Source organism: Poecile atricapillus, chromosome 1, assembly GCF_030490865.1.
Source record: "Poecile atricapillus isolate bPoeAtr1 chromosome 1, bPoeAtr1.hap1, whole genome shotgun sequence".
Classification (NCBI taxonomy): domain Eukaryota; kingdom Metazoa; phylum Chordata; class Aves; order Passeriformes; family Paridae; genus Poecile; species Poecile atricapillus.
In genome coordinates, this window is record NC_081249.1 from 82,559,446 (window position 1) to 82,581,673 (window position 22,228).

The following is a 22,228-nucleotide window of genomic DNA, read 5'->3' on the forward strand; positions in this document are numbered from 1 at the left end:
TCACTTTTCTCATTCCCATATCCAGGGACACGCTAGCACTAAGTCCTACTTCTTGTACTCCCAAAGTTTGCATGAGAAATGAAAAAGTACAAATTAAAATCCTCCTTTTGTACACCAAGAGTCTTGCGATGGTTTTGGAGGCAAAAGTGCCTGCTATAATGCAGTCAAGGATTTCAGATCACATCCAGGGAGGCTATTAAGTCCACCAGAAGACTTAGAGATTTATTTCACTTCCAGAACAGAGACCAGAGCTCTGATTGTCAGGGAATAAGTCAGATTTCAGGAAATACTTCTGAATTTCAGAATATGTTATTGCCTGAAATGTCAGTGTTTCCATTCCCTGTTAGAGACATGACCTTGCTGAGACCTGAGACACAACCAGCATAACTACAGAACTGCCACAAGACATTTACATTGCTTGTCCTTTGCTACTGGTACGACTGTTGCCCACAGATTTTTTTTTTTTTTTTTAAACAGCCTCTTAATGAAATGCCAGTGTATTAAAGGGTTTGCATAACAGTCACAGAATTTAAAACCCAAGTGACTGGCTACAACATCAGTAAAAATATTATCAGAGCACTTCCTTATCATATACGGCTCCTCTTTATCCCTTTCCTTGTGTTTCATTTATGACTCTAAGTTCTATTATTGAAGTTGTAAGTCAGAAACAGAAAGCATACTGCACTATATAATTAGAAATGGAAAAGTCCCTGCAGCCTTTAGACTCTAAGAAGAAAATATATTTAGAAGCTTAGATATGTTCCTATTCATACAGTTTCAATAGAGGATGCATCAGCATTTCCGTTCTGTTAATCCACCTTTTTTTTCTCAAAGGCCCTAAACTCAGCTGTAAGACTACACTCCAGACACAAAATTGGCTAAAAAGCAGTTTATTTATTGTTTAAAGGCCTTAGGATCCTTTCTGCATTCTATTCTGTTTCTGAGAACTTTCTGGACAAATCTGGGGCTCTCTCTGAGTTAATGCTTTCTGCCACCTCAAAAAGATCTTTTTTCCTTTTAAGTGGAATGTCTTTGGAATGCCTTTATCACAGGGTGTCTTGTTTTGGGAGTGCATACATATGTATACACACACACCCACACCCCCCATCTTGGCTGAAAATATTCCCCAACCTAATATCTGGAATCTGACCCCAAAGACACATCATATTACATCAAACTTGGCACAGTCAAATCCCATGCAGAGATATCCAAGCCAGCTCAGACACTGACAGAGTAGATCTAGAGTAGAAAACCAGCCAGATCAACATCTTCCATGTCTACAGCCTGTCCACAGGTAAATGGCAATATTAATGCAGCTCTGCAATGCTGAGCTCATTTAGCACTACCTTGAGCTTCCACACATTCTGACATGTAGTGATTGATTTGAAGAGGGGACCATTAGGGGCTCCCAACAGGAACAGAAACAGAAGAGAGAGCAGTCACAAACCTTTAGTGCAAAACCTTGTGCAGGAGATTAAAACCTTGGCCCCTGGCAGCAGGACTGCTGCAGGTGCACACTGAGGCAGCAAGGCAAGACAGCCAGCAAGAAGATCTGCACTGGAGCTGCCCTGCTGAACCTTCTGACCACATCCCAAACACCCAGTGGCTCACACAGAGATCCAGCCCTTGGCCTAATGGAAACAGTGGCCCTATGGCCAGAATGATCCAGCTAGAGGGAAGCTCAGAGCTAAAATGTGTGGAATAAGGCGTTCACTCATCTAAAAGATAAAAGCTACATGAAGTGATAAACCAGACCACAGCTCCATCTAGCCTGGGGTTTCTTTCCAACTGTGGCCTGCAGCAGATGGTAAAAGAAAAATATTAACACAATGTTTTATCCAGAATACATTTGCAGCTGCTGGACTTTCCTGAGCCTAAAATACTTTTTTCTTTTTTCCATTTAATATCCCTGGATAATTTTTTTTACACAGATTTAACCTTCTTCAAAACTCATGTAAACTCAACATGCCCAGTATTTTTTTATCAATGAATCTCACAGCTTTGCTACCAGTTAAAAAATTCTCCTTGTGGTTATTTCAATCTGCTATTTATTAGTTTCATATGATGTCCCCAAATCTTTTTGTTAGGAGAGCAAACATACGTTCCCTGGTCATCACAATTTTTCATCCTAAAAGGCCCTGCTAGACAAGCTCTTCAAGCCAAAGGCATATAGATGAACTACCAGTAACGCTGATTTAATTTCAGAGATGGAAACACCACCACTCAGCTTTCTGTATATCTAAATGCCTCTTGGCTGCAATGCCTACAGACTTACAACTGAACTCTGAAATAAAATGGAAAGTTAAGGTAAATTTTTTTTTTTTGATCCTTTTTTCTTGACAAAAATGTTAAACAAATTTTCCAGTTCAGCAAAAAAAAAAAAAAAAAAAAATCTAATAAACTCTGAATGAAAACAAAATTGAATAAACTAAAAGATTAGGCATTCAGAGAAACAAAAATCAAAACAACAATCTGCTCTCTCCAACGTCATCTCAGAAAAACTGTTTCCATCACTGAACCTGTTGCACTTTGTACAACATAATGCTCTTCTTAGATTGCGGTGTTATTATCCCATTACTCGGAGTATCCTCAATAGCAAGATGGCAGAAATTCTGCTTTGACTTGATGAAATCTTTTCATACATTACAGAAATTTACAAGAGCACACAATGGTCACCTCAGGCCAGGGGGGAATGGGTTTACACCAAAAGAGTATAGATTTGGATTAGATATTGAGAAGACCCTTTGGAGACACCCTTTACTCTAGGGCTGGTGAGGTGCAGGTAGCCCAGAGAAGCTGTGGATGTCCCATCCCTGGAAGTGTTCAAGACTAGGTTGGATGGGGCACTGAGCAACTTGGTCTAGTGCAGGTGTCCCTGTCCATGGCAGGGGGCTTGGAACTAGAGGATCTTTGGACCTTCCAACCCAAACCATCCAAAGATTCTATGTGATGAACTCTAACAACCAAAGTAACATATGCAGGTCCATGTAAGATTGCTGCTAAGCAGTCCTCAGGACATCCATAAAGAGGAGATCCTGGTCCCCCACAGCCTCTCCCTGGCTTTCAAAACACTACACTCACGGCAAGGTTACTCTGGCCCAAATAACCTTTACGTGTCTTTGAGGAAGTGAAAGAACATTGAGAGGAAAGAATAAAAATACATTGATTTCATAGTCCCTGCAGTTTACTGGTCTGATTTCTCCTCTGGAAGCTGGAGCCTCACGTTCCCCACAGAGAGAAGGACAGTGAATGCAGGTTCCCCTGGAAGATGATTTTGTCACTACTTTTGTGAATGAAGGCAGCCTTGATTTTTTCTTTCTCTTTGGCACATAAAAGCAATTTGGACCTAATTTTGTACCAAAAAAAATGTTTGCTCAGCTTCAGTATAATAGTCTTAGACCTGGAATTTGAAGATAGCAAAATTTATTCAGTGATGCAGCCCAGCACTCCACTGAGAAATGATCTCAAGGGCAACGGAGACATAAAAAATAGGTTATTTAAATTATTACAAGCCAAATAAAGAAACAGTGTAATTTAAATATGTTGACACATGCACTGAAAACTTTTAAAAATGTACTGCTGCCAAATGCACTAAGTATTTGTATTTTAAATAATTGATTAAAAAAAAAAAAAAGGACGTGGCTAGGAGATTTAAGGCAAGTTTTAGCTGTAGGAATGAATTTGTTACCAAAATGTCAAAACTAATACGATGCAATGAGCATTCGTATAATTTAAGAAACTTCAGCTTCAAATAATAATAATTCTTATGAAAATGATGATAATAATAGTGTCACATTATTGATTTCTAAATCAATATTAATTTTAAAATTTGGTACAATATTGACTTGGTATTATTTCAAATCTACTCATAAAGGCAGAATGCAAAATGGTCAATAATATTCAGGTGCTAAAAATGTCAGTAAATTTTAAATCAGCTCTAAATGTAATTCTTTGAATCCTTGCCTCTGGAAAAAACAACAAAAAACAACAAAAAACAACCCACGTAGATAAAATTTCTCATATATGTACTTGATGGCTGAGCCAACAACAATAAAAAGAAGTAGCATTCTTTGTGTGTCTGATAAAAATAAGAGAGGTTAAAAACATTCCACATACAAGCCCCATGCAGCACAAGGAGAGAAGCAAAAGCCCATTCAGTCTGATGCCTCCCAGAAGAGCTCAATTTCCTTACGCACACTTTGAGCATGGGGAGTAGTTATTAACTAATGGTAGCTCATCTCACAGGGTGTAGCTATATGGGCTTGAGGGAGGAGCAGCTGACACCCTTTCAATTTGCACACAGACTCAAGTATAAACTTCTAGAATAGAAGTCAGGTTTACATCTACCACAGGAGGACCTCTTCTTTCATCATTTATTTTCCTTTATCACAAACATCCTGAAAGCAGAATGATATCCTGTCACTGTATAATGATTTTGGAGGTACAGATGTTCTAAATCATTTATAATGAAATTATTTTCTGTGCCATCAAGCTTGGCCAGAATAACTCAAGGCAAATTAACTCTCTTGCTAGGTAAGCCACACCTGTGGTAATTTTGTACAGAGTTTATGATCTTACACTTCCCACATTATTCATTTTAAAATGTCCTCTGCATAATTAGCATCCTCTTCAAACAGAGTTTTTGGGACTGCAATACACAATACACAAACACACGTCAAGGTAAAGCTGCTGGGTTGGAAATAAACCAGACACACAAGTATAGAAGACAAAGCAAAACAATTGTCCGAACACAGAGGAGCATTTTGCAGTTTGCAGACCTGATTCCCACCTCAACTTACTGGAAATGAAGCACGACTTTACTAAAAGCAAAAGATTTGCAGCAGTGCATCACAGACACAGGCACAAGGAGACTCAGGCCAGCAGCTCCACCAGATAATGCCTGCAGATGCTGCCCAGCCGGCAGCCACTGCCTGAGTGCCTGGCCTGCCACTGCCCAAAGGCCAGTCAGACACTGCCCAGCCAGAAGCCCCAGCCAGCTCACAGCTGTGTTTAAATGTCTGTGTTGAATGGCGAGTTCATGGCAGCAAGGGGATGGCAGAGGAAGCAAATAGGGAAGCATGGGCAGGACAGGGCAGGAAGGGGAGGGGGCATGCAAAAGGTGGGCAGGATGCTGGGACTGGTAAGCATTCTTTTAAACGGGCTCAAACGTGTATCAAACTTTCTTTATTAAGCTCTTGCAAGATCTACAGGAACTAACGTTCAGTTTTTCTATTCCCCTCTCCCAAAATATTCCCCCACCCTGCATTTCTTCTCCCTCTATACTTCTCATCCAGCTCAAGCCTCAATTTTGGTATCCTTTGCTCTTACCACATTTTTCCATTCCTCTGTCCGTTCTCTAACTCCCAAGTTATCCTCAGTCTCTCTGCGTCTTGCCTCCTGCCACTGCCATGAACGATGCTTTCCTTCAGAAACTACTCCTACTAGCAACCGAGTGCTGGAACTCCCGGTACATCCAGCCCCTGCTGCTGGCTCGGCTCGATCCGGGCGGCTCTGGCAGCCTCTAATGGTGGCCAGAAGGAAAATTGCTGCTCACAGGACAAGGAGTTGTATCTGCTCGTCAACAGCTGAGGCCGGAGAGAAACCGTGGAGAGGCGAAGGATGAGCAGAAGGAGGTGTAGGTAGCTGTGAGGTGTTGTGAGAGGAAGGTGTTGGGATAAAGGAAAGGGAAAGAAAACAAATCTCTGTAAAGCCTGGGATGAATGAGGGCATCAGGAAGCAGCCAAACTCCTCCCAGCTGCAGGGCTGCTTGGCAGGTACTGGGAAGTGCCGCGGGCCAGGCGCTGTAGGTGTGGTAGAGGGCAGGGACAGCTCCGGCTTCGCAGCCCTGACTTACCCTCGGAGCCCTCTGGTCCGGCTGTCCCAGCACCACGGGGGGCTGAGGCCCAGAGTCCGGGGAATGGCAGCAGCCTGGGCCAGGCTGTGGAGTGTCCAGCCTGGGGACAGCCTAGGTGCTGACTTGGGACCGATGAGGTGTGCTCAGCCTGCTGAAGGCACTGAACCGCTCAGCTGTTCCTCAATCCAAGTCAAAATCCTCCCAGCTGACAGCAGCAGTGTCTGCAGCGCGTTCAGGTTTGTGCAGGAAAACCAGTTACAACAGATAACCCAGGAGGCAATCCCAGGTTCAGGATTTTTACAAGTACTTTTCATCTGGGGCTCTCAAAGGGCTTTGCAAATATGAACTCGTTTTAGCTTCACAACAACCCCCGTGAGGCAAAGATAATGATCACTGTATCCATTTTACAAATGGGGAAACTTGAGCACAAAAGAAGAAAAGAGTTGCCAAAGATCAGGCCCAGCAAGTTGAGCACAAAATGAAGCAGCACTGCCATCCTCGTGCTTGCACCGACAAGCAGAAAACCCTCCCTCCTGCTTTGGTGTGATTGGAATAGCTATTCCCAACATAGGTGCAGCCTTAAAACGAATGGAGGAGGAGAAAACACGTTGTTCAAGTTCAGTAAGAAACTCCACCACCTTCAGAGCATCAGTACCATTAGGTTGCATACAACACAGCTGCAACTCAGAGCAGAGTGCAAACAGGAACAGAGAAAGCGCCAAAGCTCATTGTTTGTGTTGCTAGGATTTGGGGTAACACACAGGATGGCATGACATGAGCAAGTTTGATACTAAAACTCCCATGTTGTGGGGAACTTCTGCTCTAGCAGCTGCCAGAAAGTGGAGTGTTACAACGTAAGGAATAAGAATAAGGAATAAGTACTAAGTAAGAGTAAGGAATGTACCAGCGATGAGGTACTGTCAGAAAATATGGCTTGGCTAAAGTCTGAAAGTCCAAATTCTTTATGTGAACCACAGCCAGGAGTTTTGACAGGGTATGAACTGTCTCACCATGTACTAGTGGTTTTGGCTGTCAGAAACAAAATGTTGACCAAATTTTTTCTTAGAAGTTTTAAAATCAGATCTTTGCTCCTTAAAAGGAACTTTTTTGTTTTTTTTTTCTTTTAAATGGTCACTCAAGTCAGTGTCTTTTCTCATCTACAATCTTATTTTCAGGTTTTGTGGAAATTGAAAGAAATGAAAAATTCAATAGAACCCCAGAGGGTTATTTCACAGAGATGTGAAATATGTTTTCCTTGACTGATATTAGAGTCCACAGAAAGCAGATGATTTCTAAGGTATGCAGCCACAGAAAGCCTCTTACTCCAGATAAATTGTCACTGAGCTATTTAAACTCATAACTGCAGTATCAGGGCAAACATGTTGATGAAATAATCACTTGGATTTGGCTGCACAGTGCTGTTCTGCTGCTGCAGCACTCTGGGGTGACTGTAATTCAGGCAGGATGGGAACTCTTTGGAGAGAGACCTGTTAACCAGTTCAGTACCATTGCATGGAATTTCTAGAGTCTAGTACCATGCTAATTTGCTTAAGTGTTACAAGCAGTAGAATTCAATTAGTGGAAAACAGCTCAGAAATGTACAGGGGAAGGTACTGATGCTTTGTGTTACAAAATAAAATATTTTCTATAAAAATGTCCATCACTGATGTCTATAAAGATATCTATAACGAGCTTCCTAAAATTCATCAGTTTGATGAATTTAACACAATCCAGAGAGGTACCTTTTATTATTCATTAACTTCTATTCTCTTTGCCTGACAATTCAGCTGTTGAAACATAGCTTTACTTTCCTTGGATCTCATAAAACAATTTTTACAGCCCACCACCTTATTTTCAAAATAGGAATAGCGTAATATAAATAACGATAAATAATACATATATATAAACAAATTCAGAGACACACTGGGCATCTGCAATACTGAACAAAGAATGCAAACTTTATGTAGGAAAAAGAGAGAAAGAAGGATTTAATCAACAAAAAATGAAGTGGTGGAGGCAACAGAGAACAAAATTATGTGGTCAAATATTCCATTGATGATAAAACATATAAGTTGTTAACTTAAAATGTGAGCCATGGTAAGACATGTTAAACTTTTAAAAAACGTATGGAAATCAGATTTGGATTTTGCGACCTGCCTTTTTTCATGTAGATTGTCCGTGGTAATTCTTTTTTTTTTTCAATTCCATGGTAGGTCAAAAAAAGATACACACAGCTACACAGATAAACACAGTTAATAAGATCAAACTTCCTAAAACAGACCAGGACAGAGTGAACAATCGATAATTCATGATCTAATTTATGACTGTCTGCAAAGCAAGCATGTTTTGCCTAATAAGGTGAATGCCTCTTTATTAACTTACTGCTGGATTATGTACTGAACTAATAGTATTGTCAGAGGCCTGTAAACAGTGCAGATATGAATCAGTGTTTTGTGGTAGCACCATAATTATAACAACATCCTGAACAAGCTGTGTACCATTGCACTGCACACAGACCTGGTACTGATAGGCTTAGTACAAGATCAGAAGTTAACAGGGACTTAGGCAGCTAATCACAAAGCAGACACACTTCTGTTTTGATAATACAAGGATGGTGGAATAAAGCCAGTTCCCAACCTGTATTAGAGGCACATGACATGCTTGTAAAGAACATGATCTCTCCTGGAAAGTGTTCTTCATATTAATCTGAAAAGGCCCCATAGTGTCATTCTCAATTCATTTCTTTGCAAGCAATCTAGAGCCAGAAATGGACTCACAACTGTGTGCCTGCTGCTGGAAAGAACTGGGCTTCAGACTTTTTCTCAGAGGCAAAGCACAGCCCACGGGTGTCTGTTATCTAACCAGCTCCCAGGTGGGGACTTACTTCTGCTTTCTCTCCTCCCTTTCTTCTTTCCTTTCAATTTCTCAGGTAAACTGAACATAATACTAGTGTTTCTCAATTCCAGATTTCAAGCTTTGAATTAAGAGCATGATATCATATTTTTTACTCACTGTTTCATTTTAGTCAAACACAGACTTATTTTAAAATTTTCATCAGGACACAATTTGTTTCCCCAAAAAATATCCATGAGAAAGGGTGTTCAGAATTTCTCTCTTGCTACATATAGCTAGCTAAATTTGTAATCTTTGACACTTCACAGCAGGTTAGTTGACAACTGAAGAGAACACCAATCTAATTTGTTTAGAGCCTTTGCTGGTAGGCATTTAACTGAAGCCTTTAAGGCACAGAAACATAAGAGAAGGAATCACTACTCTATTCCAAGCTTTCTCCCTGATTTACTGGATGACTGAAGGCAAGTTATTTTGCTTCTTGTCTTCTGCCATCAGCATGTGTATAACGTTCCTTTCCTCACACCAAATCACTCTGAGAGCTGAGGGTGGGAGGGAAATACAATGGGGAAGGCTGACAGGGTGAGAGAACAACACAGCATGCCTAAAAAATATTGCAGCTTTACAACACTAAACCTCCTAGCAATCAGTGATTAAAGAAAAGGAAAGATACATCAACTAAGGAAAGATGGACAATGCACCGCCTTAGAACTTTTTAACCTATGATAATCAGCTAGCTGGGGATACCAGCACTGTTTCTGATTAGTCTGCTGAAGGTAACTCTCAATTGATCTGATTTCCTCAACCTGTTTAAGTTCTCCTTACAAGTGTCCACACTTTAAAGGAAAAACAATTGATAGGTTCAAAAATGGGAAGAGACTGGAAATCAGTTTCCTAGAAGAAAGAATGAATTAAACAGCCACAGGTCTGGGCAGCTAACCAGGGCAATGTGCATCCTCCCAGACACAACCAATTTCTTCCCTTGGACTGAGCCCTCGCATCAACCCTCTTTCCTCTTGAGCACAGCTCAGGCTTAAATACCAAAATAACCCTGGTACAACATTAACCCTTGAAAGTTAAGCTCAATACTGTCCAAATCTATCTCACAGTCCTGTGAATTAACTCATTCATATTCTGTCACATGTGCAATAACAGACTTTTGTACCACAGGTTCAGTAAGATTCCTGTGACCAAGTGATTGGTATAAAATGCGAGATTTGAATTCTTGTTCTATTGATTCTTTTACCTAAGATTCTTTCTTTCTAAGATCTTTCTAAGATGTGTTCTAAGATTCTTTTATCTACTTTCTTAGAACCTGTGATAAATTGGCATTTAAGAAAACAAAGAGAAACACCTAAGGAAGTTAAAACCGCTGGAGGCTGATCGGAGTTTGTCTCCTAGCCAACAGCTGGCCATTTCTGAGAATTGACAGCAGTTTTAACCATTGAAAAGTGAGATCAACCTGTGAACACCACCTTAAGACCTAAGCCTGGGAATTTCTTGTTCTCTTTGTCTCACGCTGTGAAAGGTAACAGAGCTCCAGCTGGCCTCCCGTTCCCTGCCCAGGCCATGCGGCCCGGGCAGGGGCTGGGCTGGGCCTGCCGTGGCTCCCGGCCGGGAGATGGGGCCTGCGGGGCTCTGGCCGGGCTCTGGCCGGGCCGGGCTCTGCTGCAGCCTCCTGGGAAGCCTCTGGGGTGGCTGAAGCTTTTCCCAGGGGGTTCCCCCGGCTCTAAGCGCCAATGAGCTGAAACCTGGCAACATGAACACCCGCGGTTTGAGCAAGATTTTAACCCTTTTACCACCCAGATGAGACTTGCAGATTTAATCCTTTTTCCAGGAAGAAGGCAAGAAAGAGTGATCAACAGGTAAAGAGACAACATAAACTATCAAAAACAGTGAAGAAAGGAATTAAGCCTCAGATGAGGAGAGAAATAAGGAGATGCTTTAATAAGCTGAAATATTCTTTTGTTAAAGCTATGGAAATGGACAATAATGTTCTGAAAAAAATCTCCTTTAATTTATGAAAGAGTATTTTGGAAGGAATGAAGTATTTCAAAGTGTGGATTTAAGCAAATAGTGAAGTAGTTGTGATTCTGTAAGATGTGGGAACAGAGGGAGAGAAGTAATAGTTGAAGAAGTTGTGGCCCGTAAGAGGCAAAGAGAAAACTTCTGTTTCCAGAGAAGCTCACAGAGACAGATGAAGAAAACTTTTGCCTTTGAATAACTCTTCCTTGAAAATGACATCCCTAGACTCATTGACCCATACACACCTCAGAGTGATGTGAAATGGGAGGACTGAACTGATGACAGAGTTTTCCAGGCAGCTGGCATCAGAAAAATAGAAAGCCATGAGAAAAATTGTTTTCTTGTTAGAAACTTCAAGGATTAGCATAAGAAAACTTCTTTTTCTCTACAAAGACTGATGAAAATACTATGGCAAAATTGGGACTGTTTTAACCACCAGGGTTTTTTTTTGTCTCTATGTTGTCATGTGAACAAGGGAACGGTTGGGTAGTGGGGGAAAAAAGGGTTTCTGGAAGTTTTATTCTGGTTTCTTATTCTTGTAGTTTTGTTAATAAACTTTCTTTATTCCTTTTAAGTTTTAAGCCTGTTTTGCTTTTCTTCTAATCTATATCTCACAGCAAGAAATGAGTAAATTTTCTAGTGATTTTTCAACTAATGCTTTAAAACCATGACAGAACCCAAGACCTTTTAAAATATTCATTTTCAAACTTGTCTTTTCAAGCAGAAAAAGTGTATTTTGATAGCAATACATAAGGAACTCACATGGCCCTTTCATTTCTGTAGAGTGAGAAAGCTTTTTTCAGAAAGTTATCTCTACCAGAAAATCAAATTTAGACTGTGAGAAACTATAACCAGTAAGAGTGATTCTTAACTCAAAATAATTTTGAATTATGGTTGTTAAAAATGTGGTAATATTTTGTGAGTCTGTTCTCTTTTAAACTTAATAATAATTGAAAGCTTTGCGCTATTCTTTTAGTTGTTTCCCTACTACTATTGTCAGAAAGTTTATGTTCTCTGTCTATCCCTGACTTGAAACTCAAATCTTCAGAGAAACACAGCATGAAGAATTCAGAGAAAAAATAACCTCCATTTAGTTCCAAGGTTATTATAGTCACATTTAGCTAAATAATTAAAGCTAAGATAGTTCTTAAAATTCCATCAACTGATATATTTTATATTATGTACTATATATTAAATAATTTTCTGTATATTATATGGACTTCATAAAGATTCCACAGCTTTATTTTTCAAGATGAGGAGTTAGTGTACTGACCTAAATGTCTTCTAAAATCTGAGTTGTGCAGTGTGATGGTTCTTACACTAGTTCTACAAGTCAGGGCATTTCAGGGAGAGTAGTATGTAAACATATCCATTAGGATATATCCATTATCCTTCCTTGAGGAGAGCACTGGAGCGGGTGCTGATCACCTCTCTCTGGTGACCAGCAATAGGACACGAGGAAAAGGAATGAAGTTGCTCTGAGGAAATTCAGACCAGACATGAAGAAAAGATTCTCCACTCAGAGCTTAGTTTGTCCCTGGAAGAGGCTTCCCAGTGAAGTGATTGTGGCACCACACCTGACTGAATTCAAGGAACATCTGGACAGTGCTCTCAGTCACATGGTTTAGTCTTAGTAGCAGTCCTCAGAAAAGCAGGGAGTTGGACTAAATTATCCTTACGCATCCCTTCTAACTTAAAAAATCCTGTGGTTCTGTGCTTCTCTGATTTTTGAAACTTCAGGAAGTCTCTCAAAAAAGGGGATTTTTTATTAAGATGAGTGAAGTCTAAAGTGGCTGATAATTATTGCTATTTTTTAAGCAGAGATATGGGTCATGAAGTGATACAAACCTGCACTATGCATTGTACCTACTGCCAATAGAAGTATTTTTCTCCACTAAAGGAAAACCCCAGGAATTTAATCACCTTTGTTTCAGTGTCACACACAGGTTTCATTCACCAGAGTAATCTGCAGATTCTGAGAACAATTCAGGCTGGAAGGGACCTTTGGAGGCCACTTAGTCCAATCTCCTGCCCAAAACAGGACCAATTTAAAAGTTCAATCGTATAGTTTAGGACTTCATCTGGATGAATTTTTAACCTCTTGCAGAAGAGAGATTCCATAATCTCATGGAATCACCAGTTACATTAAAGAGATTTTTTGTCTTCAGACATAACTGGAATTTTCCCTTATTGCAACATATGACTGTTGCCTCCAGTCCTTTCTCTCTGCATCTCTGCTCACCTTGACGCCGGTCTTCAGTGCTGCCAGAACACACTGCTGGCTCGGGCCAAATGAAAGAAACACGATGCCATTTAAGTTGGAAAGCACCTCTTGTCAAACTCCCTCTGCTGAAACAAGTTTACTTGTCCAAGAACATGTTTAGTCAGGTTTTAAATATCTCCAAGGAGACTCCACAACTTCTCTGAGTTACATGTGCCCAGTAACACTTACCATAAAAAAGAGTTTCCTGATAATAAGATGAAATTTCACATGCTTGTTGTCCATTGCTTCTTGCCCTGTTACTGGACACTACCGATAAAAGTCTGGCTTCTTTGTCTTCACTCCCTCCCATCAGGTTTATACCAGATATTTATGTACTTATAACCATACATCTGCCACTGGAGAGTTACACCTTCCCAGGTGCAGCAGGCTGCACTTGCTTTTGTGTTCATGTAAAATATTCCTAAGGGTCTGGAGCATGAAGTCAATTTCTTACAGGTCATTTTCACGGTCGTGCTGTTTGAAGAACTTCACTCAGCTAAGTTAGATCAAAGAGACATGTAAAATGCAGTGGAAGTGATTTTACAGGCTTTTATGATTAAAACCAGACAGCAGATATAGAAGCTAGTTCAGACAGCCCACACTGCTATACAATGTAGAGAATCTGTAGGCACAGTGTGAAAGAAAAGCAGACAAAAAAATGTGTATATTTCTTCAGTCTATAAACACCCATCTCTCATTCTCAGATAATTAATGATTGGACTTTCGCTAAGAAACCTATGTTATCACTGCTCTTAGTAGTTGTTACTGCATGATGTTAATCTTTAGTTCCTACAGACTGGCCCTAGCTGATAAACTCTCTGGTATGACAAATTAATTGTCATGTACATCAGCAAAGACTGCCCCAGGATATGGCCCTTCAGTGGCCTATCAGTAATGACCACTGATAACTACATTTTCAGGTGTTCCTGAAAGCAGCAAAGTGAAACCCATTTGCCAGATAAAACAAGGAAAGGAAGAATCTTTGTAAAGGAGGAATGACCATACCAAACATATGCTTAAAACATTATATAAATCTTAGTAATAAGATAACTGTACTTGTACTGCTAAACTTTTATTATAAAATATCAAGTTTGCCTCATCTAATCTTAAAATGGATTGATGAATTGCTTTAGTATACTACTTTTTGTGGGTTTAGAAGGTCTTTCTAAGATGTTTACAACACAGACATTATCATGAGTAAAACCTACAGTATTTAATTAATACAAGGATCAGTTATGAAATATTTTATTTTTTTACAAAGACAGCAAAATACTGCAATTGGTTCTGTCTTCTTAATAGCTTAAACTAAAAAAGCTTTCATACGTAATTAAAAAAGCTACTAAAAAGATTTTTTTTTGCAAGGAATTATTTTCTTTTTAGAAAGGCAGTTTCAGGTTTAAGACCCCTTTATGTTGTTCATAATTTCTAATTCTACAGCATCGTTTCCAAATACTGCTGTTTCTTCATGCTGTGTTTTCCATGAAGCTCATCTGGCCCAATGCAGACATTTACAGTACAGATCAATACTGGCTGGACTAGGCAGAGAAACTCCTTTTCATTTGAATCACCAATGAAAATATAGGCTATTATTCTTTTGTTCTATTTTAAGCATTGACTTTAGGATGAAATGAATCACAGTCTAGAAATGCTTAGGTTTTTCTTCACTATTAGGAGACTAGCTTAGGGGTAGATAGCTGCATTTTAGTCACAAAGTTACATGATATTAATCCCATTCCTTTTATCTGCAATCTTAGTTAAAACTAAACTCTTCAGGCACTGCCAACCACCATGACTCCTCATGACTATCATAGTGAAAAAAAAGAATCACTTTCAAAATCAAATTATTAATGTAGCATAACAAATATCCCAAACTTTGTCTTTAAACTGGCCAACTCCCCTTTTAACTTTGAATTAAAGGAAAAGGCTTCAGGAAAAATGCTGCTACCATCTGGTACATTTTATGAATTTTAGACCATCTGTTTTTGGCAAAGGCTCTCAGAGCCAATTTCAGTGCTGAGACCATGAAAGCCTCAGAATTTTATCCCAAGTTTCTCCAGTTAAATTGGCTTTTTGGAGCATTAACAGGCTGCACAACCAACAGTAAGGTGGCAGCCTCTGTGACAGACAGAAGCCTTTCTGCCTTCAGTCCACAAGGAAAGACAAGCACAAGCACTGACGTGGTTCCTATTGTTTAAGGGAGATGCTGCCATGTATTTGAGAACCCCATCAAGTGATCTGTATCTTTGTTTCAGGATCTAAAGCAACAGACCACTCTGGAGATGACTCAGAACATACAGCACAGCCATCACATCCTCGTGGAACAAAATCATGTTTGGAAACAGCAGTAAACACATCTCACTACCGCAGCCAAATAACAGGAAGTGTTGCAGCGGCCTCAGGGAGACAAAGAGTTACATTGTCCCACCCCAAACCCCTTGTGAAGGGCGGCCCAGGGGTTCTGATTGGGTTTGAGTCCCTGGGGGGTTCTCCCTTGGTGTGTTTCTAATGGTCCCTGACCCTGAACTCCACCCTCAAAGGTGTAAACCCTCGGTTCTGTCCCTCAAAAACCCCTGCTGTGCCTCTGTTCGGGGCTCTCTGTTCTGGACCTGAGTTTGTTCTCATGCTGAATAAATGGTTTCATGAACGGGAGCCCGTCTCGTTGGTGTTTCATGCTGGTCCCCAGAACCCTGCTGCTTCCCTGGACGAGATCCTGAGGTTGCAGGCTGCAACAAATGGTGAGAGAATGCGTGGCATCCAGCGAAGCAAGAGAACAGCAGGATCAGCTCCATGGACACCTCGTAAGTCCCCGGCTGATGGCTTGAGAGCCGGCGAGACCCCCGCCTTGGAAAGGAGGACTCGAGAGTACCTGGCAGGGAGACTGGGTTGAGAGTGCCTCGGGCATGGGGGAAGAAAAGGGATTACGGAGGTGTGGGAGCGGAGACCAGACGCTGGGACAAGCACCTAACATCACCCAACGAGACGTATTATGGACGATATCAAAATTATGGACGATTCTATTAACATTATGGACGATTATGGACGGTATGGCTCTTCCAGTGGACTGTTTTTGTCTTCTGTGAAGTTACTTTTTTTTTGGTGTATACCTCCCTGTACCTTCCCCCTTCCTCTGTTCCTAAGGGCAGGACAAAGGGTGAAAAAAGCCAAGGTGGCTCGGGGTTGCTGCCGTCTCCCCGTCACCCCGGTCTTTCTGCCATCCCATCCCCTGTTTTCCTGAAGGCAGGCAAGGGACGGAGAACATCCAGAGTGATGCGGGTCTGCTGCCGTCTGCCCGCCGTTCCGTGTCCTCCTTCACCCCCTGTCTTTCCATATTCCCCGTTCCCTGTCCGGGAAAGTCCGTCCCGGACCCCCCCCCCCCCCTTCCCAAGATGGCGCCGGCCACGCGGTCTGGGATCCCTTGTTTCCCGCCTTGCTCCTTCTTTTCCGGTCCCAAACCTTCCCTTCCCGAACCTCCCAGTAACTCCTGCTTGGCCCCGTCCCTTTGTTCGGTGCTCCACCCCTGGGGGCTGTGCCTGTTCCATGGTGGGCAACACCTCCTCCGGGGAAATCGAAACTGTAACCGAGCTCCGAAAGCCAGTGTTACACCCAGATCATCTAAAGAGGCGACGCCCACATGGGAGCCGGAGCCGAAGCTGGAGATCGAAGAATTCTGCCCCTCGTAAGAGGAGATCTAAGAGCTGCACCCTTCCTAACAGAGAATCCTAAAGTGGAAGAGACTGAACAAAAAAAAAAAAAAAAAAAAATTATGTTTGCATTAAGTACCATTACCGTTTAATTTGCCCGGCGTAGTCCGAGATTTAAGTGTTTGTTTTCAATTTTGTTTTTTTCTGTTTGCTTAATGTGTTTTGTTATTGAGCTATTGGTGTCCCACAAAGCAAAGTGGGTGCTCTGTGGAAGAGGTGAGATTTTAAGGTGTATGTTTGGAAACGTTTTAAGCTCCTAATTAAAATTTGAAAAAAAAAAAAAAAAAAAAATAAAAAAGGAGCAGATGTTGCAGCGGCCTCAGGGAGACAAAGAGTTACATTGTCCCACCCCAAACCCCTTGTGAAGGGCGGCCCAGGGGTTCTGATTGGGTTTGAGTCCCTGGGGGGTTCTCCCTTGGTGTGTTTCTAATGGTCCCTGACCCTGAACTCCACCCTCAAAGGTGTAAACCCTCGGTTCTGTCCCTCAAAAACCCCTGCTGTGCCTCTGTTCGGGGCTCTCTGTTCTGGACCTGAGTTTGTTCTCATGCTGAATAAATGGTTTCATGAACGGGAGCCCGTCTCGTTGGTGTTTCATGCTGGTCCCCAGAACCCTGCTGCTTCCCTGGACGAGATCCTGAGGTTGCAGGCTGCAACAAGGAAGCATCTACAAATAGCTGTGATTATTTAGCAATGGCTTTGTAGTTTGGGAAGTCTTGATATCCTAATGTATAAGACCAATGTATACTTCTTCAGTCATGAACACACAAAGGGCAGGCAAAGAAGACTTACATGCTGATATTCAGGTTTCCTCCTGCTGTCCCATCTTACCTTTTGTACTGAAGTAAATACCTGGTACTAAAAAGGAGGTGGCACCATCAAATGCCCTCTATTATACAGGATTTAACTACCCTTATTCAGTTGCTGTAAGCTCCTTCAATCAGCTGTCTTAGCAGAAAAGAGATTCCAGTCATGTAATTTACTTCCCCTGACCCCATGAAAGATCCAGTTGGCATGTGGCTCCCAGAGAACAATTATAATAATAATTATGCATTATATTTCAGAGCACATGTACTAAGTTTTTACCTGAGTCTTCCATCCTCTGCTGCAGCTCCTCCTGGTATAATCTTAGTAATGAATATCCCAGGATCATCCCCAATGTGTGGGTTATCTGTACCTCCAGCAATACTGAACCCCAGGCCAGAATTTCCCTGTAAAAATAATAAAAAGTAAATTCATCATTCAGATGTTAGATTTCTACAGAATTCATTTGCACTGCATGAACAAAGTATCCTTGCTTCTTAAATAAAGCATTTTATTTGGCAACTCCATACTTGAAGGCAGGTGACTCAGTCAGAAAAAATTAATTGCCAGTTAAAGAACAGAGGCTGTGAACAGAAAAAGTTCCTGGAGTTAATGACAGAGTTAATGGATGCTCCTACAGAAACAGGATTTGACCTAAATTTGTTTTCAAAAGCAGTGACATAAATTAGCATCTGAACTCCAATATTAATTCATCCAAGTCAATGAGAGCTAGAGGCTAAAAACATTTCAGAGCTTTGAAAAGAAACTTTCAAAATTACTGTCATTTATAAACAGAAACATTGAAAAACATTTAACTCTGAAGCATTTTACTACACTAGTTTCTGTTACGTTTGCTTTTAAAAAAATCCCAAAAAAATCCCCAAAACAAGAGTAGCTCTTTCATCCTACTGATCTGCTAGGACAAAATGTTTGAAGGACATTTTAAGACTACTCAATCTCACTTACTGTTTCTCCTATTTGTGAGAACAGCATGAAAGATAAATAGATATGTACACACGTACATATTAAGTCACAAATTAAGTCACTGTTTTTCACACACATTTCAAAACAGCAATTCTAATTATTTTTTGGAAATATATATTGGTTATGCTTTTCTATATAAGTCAACCTTAACTATATGTTTGTTTGGTTGGGTTTTCCTGTGTGAATTAACTTCTTTTTCCCAAGGGATTCTTTCTTGTTTATAAAGGTTAGACACAGGTTTAAGACTTTCCCTATGCATAGGAAGTGTCATAAAATTCAATGCAATACTTGATTCTTTAAGGGCCTCTCAGCCAAAAGTATTTTCTGTAAGGTATTTAGACTTATCACAGTGATATAACTACATATATATTGCAGAATATGTACTGCAAATTAAGTAAATTTAGCACTGAAATACTTTTCTTTCACCAGCTTCTCAGACTATTGGGAGTTTGTTTCTTTTAATGCTGCTTTTGGTAACATATCTAGTTCTGTTCTACTAAGAAAAATAATTAATAAAAATGGCACCTCTGTGCATATTTTTCTAAATAATTAAAATCAAATGTCACTTCTGCATTTTTCAACTGTACTTCAGTGCATTCATCGTGATGCATTTTGTGTGTGAAAGCCCACATGTTGCCTGCCTGCAGCATGTCAGATTCTGAATGTTGTTATCAGTATTCTGCATTCACAAGAGATGCAGCTCTCGTTACCCAAGAGATGTGCACGCAGTGTGCAGCTCTGCTATCAGCATATAATTGTGAACTAATTTATAATCCAAGGAAATGGATTTAGGACTGCACATAGCTCTCACAATAATATGGAAATCATTATAGTACTGTATGGATGCTAACTCTGAAACAGAGTGCCTGTAGAAATTACAAGCCGCATAGTTTCTCAGTCTTGCCTGAGAAAGTGGCCTGAGAATTCATGGGGAGGATTTAAAACAATCCTCAGAGACAGAAAACAGCCTTGCAGGTGCTGTTTGTCTGTTCCTTGTTTTCTTTGCAGGAAAAGGTCAAGGGGTGGTGTACCGCACTGACCAATAATGGTGATGTAGTAGTTTGCTAATCAATAAGAGTTTCTTTTCTGTACTTTCCATGTATCGGTCTATAAAAAAGACCTGAAGTAATAAACTGAGAGAAATTCTCCTGATTGACTCCCCTGAGAGTCTGTGTCGCTCTTTTCGCCATTCCTAATAGAGCGACAGTACTGAAACACTATATATTTTCTGTAGTTAGCAAACACCTCCAGGCCAGCATTATAAATCTTTGATTTAACCTCCCTTTCATCATTAGGATCATCTCAGATTCAGGTTATTCTCCCAATATTTTAACACATGCCTAATTATACAGCACACTTTACAGTAACATGCTAAAATACTTTAAGATATTACTTACAGTAACATCCTAAAATACTTTAAGAGTATTTTCCTGAAATCCTTTCTTTATGTCATATTATTAATTAAGCTAACTGTCCAATACATAGGAAAGAAAAAAAGACTTCTTATATATACTGCAGGAAGCCTGGAAGAAAAACCCTAAAACATTAGTAAAACCAAGGGCAAATTTCTAGAAATTTTGAGTAATACTTGATTTGCAATCAAAAAAAAACCCAACAAACAAAATTATTGTGTTTATTTTTAACTTCAAGGAGATTGAAAAAATATGCAGTAATGTGTGTTTCTGAAAAGAGGTATATTTCCATATCCCCAAAACTTAGTTTTGATAGGGAAAGGCAAACAGGAGGGTAACAAGGACAAATCTGGGCATAATTATTAGTATAAGACACAAACAGCTACACCATAATTTAAAAAAAAACGTGTCTGAAGAGCTTTAAATCTACTATCTTTAAATCTGCTATCTTTAAAGCTACTATCAAAGCTTGACTGTTATGTGGGGTGTGCTCAGTTGTTACAGTTCATCACATAAAATGCATTCCATTTTTTAGGAGGAAATAATTTCTGCACACTTTTCCTCCTACAATATCTTTTTCCATTAACATTTTAGAGCTAAAAAATGCTACAGCAATGCTGGCTGTAAGCAGTGATGTGGTAACACTGCTACACACTTCTCAGGGGAATTAGTGCTATCCTTGACATTTATCCATAAATGTGCATCTGTTATACTGCAAGACTGTTCTCATTTTGCCTCTTAGGAGCAACCTTTTAAAAGCGCAGGGTAGCACTCCTCACTGGCACTTCTGTATTCAGAAAATTTCAAGCAATTATTCTGGCTGCAGTCCTTGACTTGATCAACAGGATCTACAAGCTGTCAGGCATGAGCTGCCTCGACAAATAGGTCGACCCTGCAAGCCTTTACTGCACCAGAAACTCGCCGCAAAAGTTAAAAGCAATCACACTTCTTTTTCCCCACTATGGTTTATGAAGGGTCTGCCTTGCCTACATGGAAAAATCTTCTTTGTACCTCAGATCAAAGCCAACAAGGCAAAAAGCAGAGCCACAATCACTCATGGCTTTTTGAGAGCCTTGCTTTGAAAAATAATGCAATAGGAATATTCTGGTTAAAAGGTGGTGAGTTCAGTTCTGAGCAGCAATACTGATGTGCAGATCTCTCCTCGTGCCTTGTGTTTCTCTCCATGCTCTGCATTTAGTATGCAGGTTCACCAGCATATTGTCGCTGTGCTAAAATCTCATTGCCCTTTGCAAGCTGTAATTCCAAGTTCCAGTAAGTACTGTTTACTACAGCAATGCTTCCTGAACATTTCCACAAGGCTTGGTTCCCCACCCTTTAGTTTTTGCACCTCCTTTGTCCCATTCCAGAAAAAAAAAAACAAACCAACAAAAAGCGTGTGGTAATTATCTTCACAGCTTTTCTTGGCGTATCTGGCTCCCTCCCATTTCATGTTAACCAATGAAAATGCCATCCCTCAGCCCTAAACAACAACTGAAGCATCACTTAGCCATGGCATTTTCCAAGGTGGAACGTTCATGCTTTCTCTCATGCTGATTCATGTTTGGGAGTGGTTCCCCATAAATATCTGTCAAGTTTATTCACTTTACTCTTTCTACTCCAAGCCTTACATCTCTTGTATGCTTACAAAGCAAGTTAACAACTAGCTCAGAGGCCTGGTGACAATGCAGATAAATACTTAATGAGAACTAATAGCAGCTGATACAGAGCAGAAAAAGTCTTCCCCTTTTGGAATACTCCACTGATACTTAATTGAGATTGATATTTAGGCCTAAATATGCTTGCCAGTTTTATTTCAGGATCCTTCTGTAGAAGAAATCTATGGAAAAAATCCCGACATGCATAAGGGACAGAAGAAGTTTGAACAAGCCTCAGACCTACAAACTTTTAAAGGTATTGCTCAAGCATCATTATTACCATGTCCAAATACATATATATATATCTATACATATATACATAAGTCTATGATTCTGTATAAGGGTTCATATCCAAATTATTTTGTGTTCAATTCTTATTAGCTAAATTATCTCTTGACCTAAATCTTTCTTTGTACAAGCTCTCAATTTCTACTACCATAAAAACCTCATATAATTAGTTACTGACTATACAAGGAAGATTTGTATAAAATTGCACAGCAATAGATGGATGAATGTACTTTTTAATTGTTAGTTTAGTTTCTTACTACGTTCCCCGCCTTTTGTTGCAAGGCTCCAGTCATGCACACAGACTGACAAAAGGCTTAGCATAGCAGAACATGTCCAGTTTGGTTTAAACAAAACATTGCCTGAGTTTCCTCCTATTCTTGCTGGATATCTCATGC

At 40.3% G+C, this 22,228-nt stretch overlaps 1 protein-coding gene across 1 annotated transcript in view; it reads right to left on the reverse strand.

Moving 5' to 3' along the window:
- Nucleotides 1-22,228, reverse strand: part of DLG2 (discs large MAGUK scaffold protein 2) — a 420,316-nt gene that overhangs the window by 306,589 nt on the left and 91,499 nt on the right. Inside the window, exon 4 of the mRNA XM_058830779.1 lies at nt 17,777-17,901. Coding sequence (XP_058686762.1) covers nt 17,777-17,901 — 125 coding nt within the window. The remainder of the gene's footprint in view (nt 1-17,776; nt 17,902-22,228) is intronic.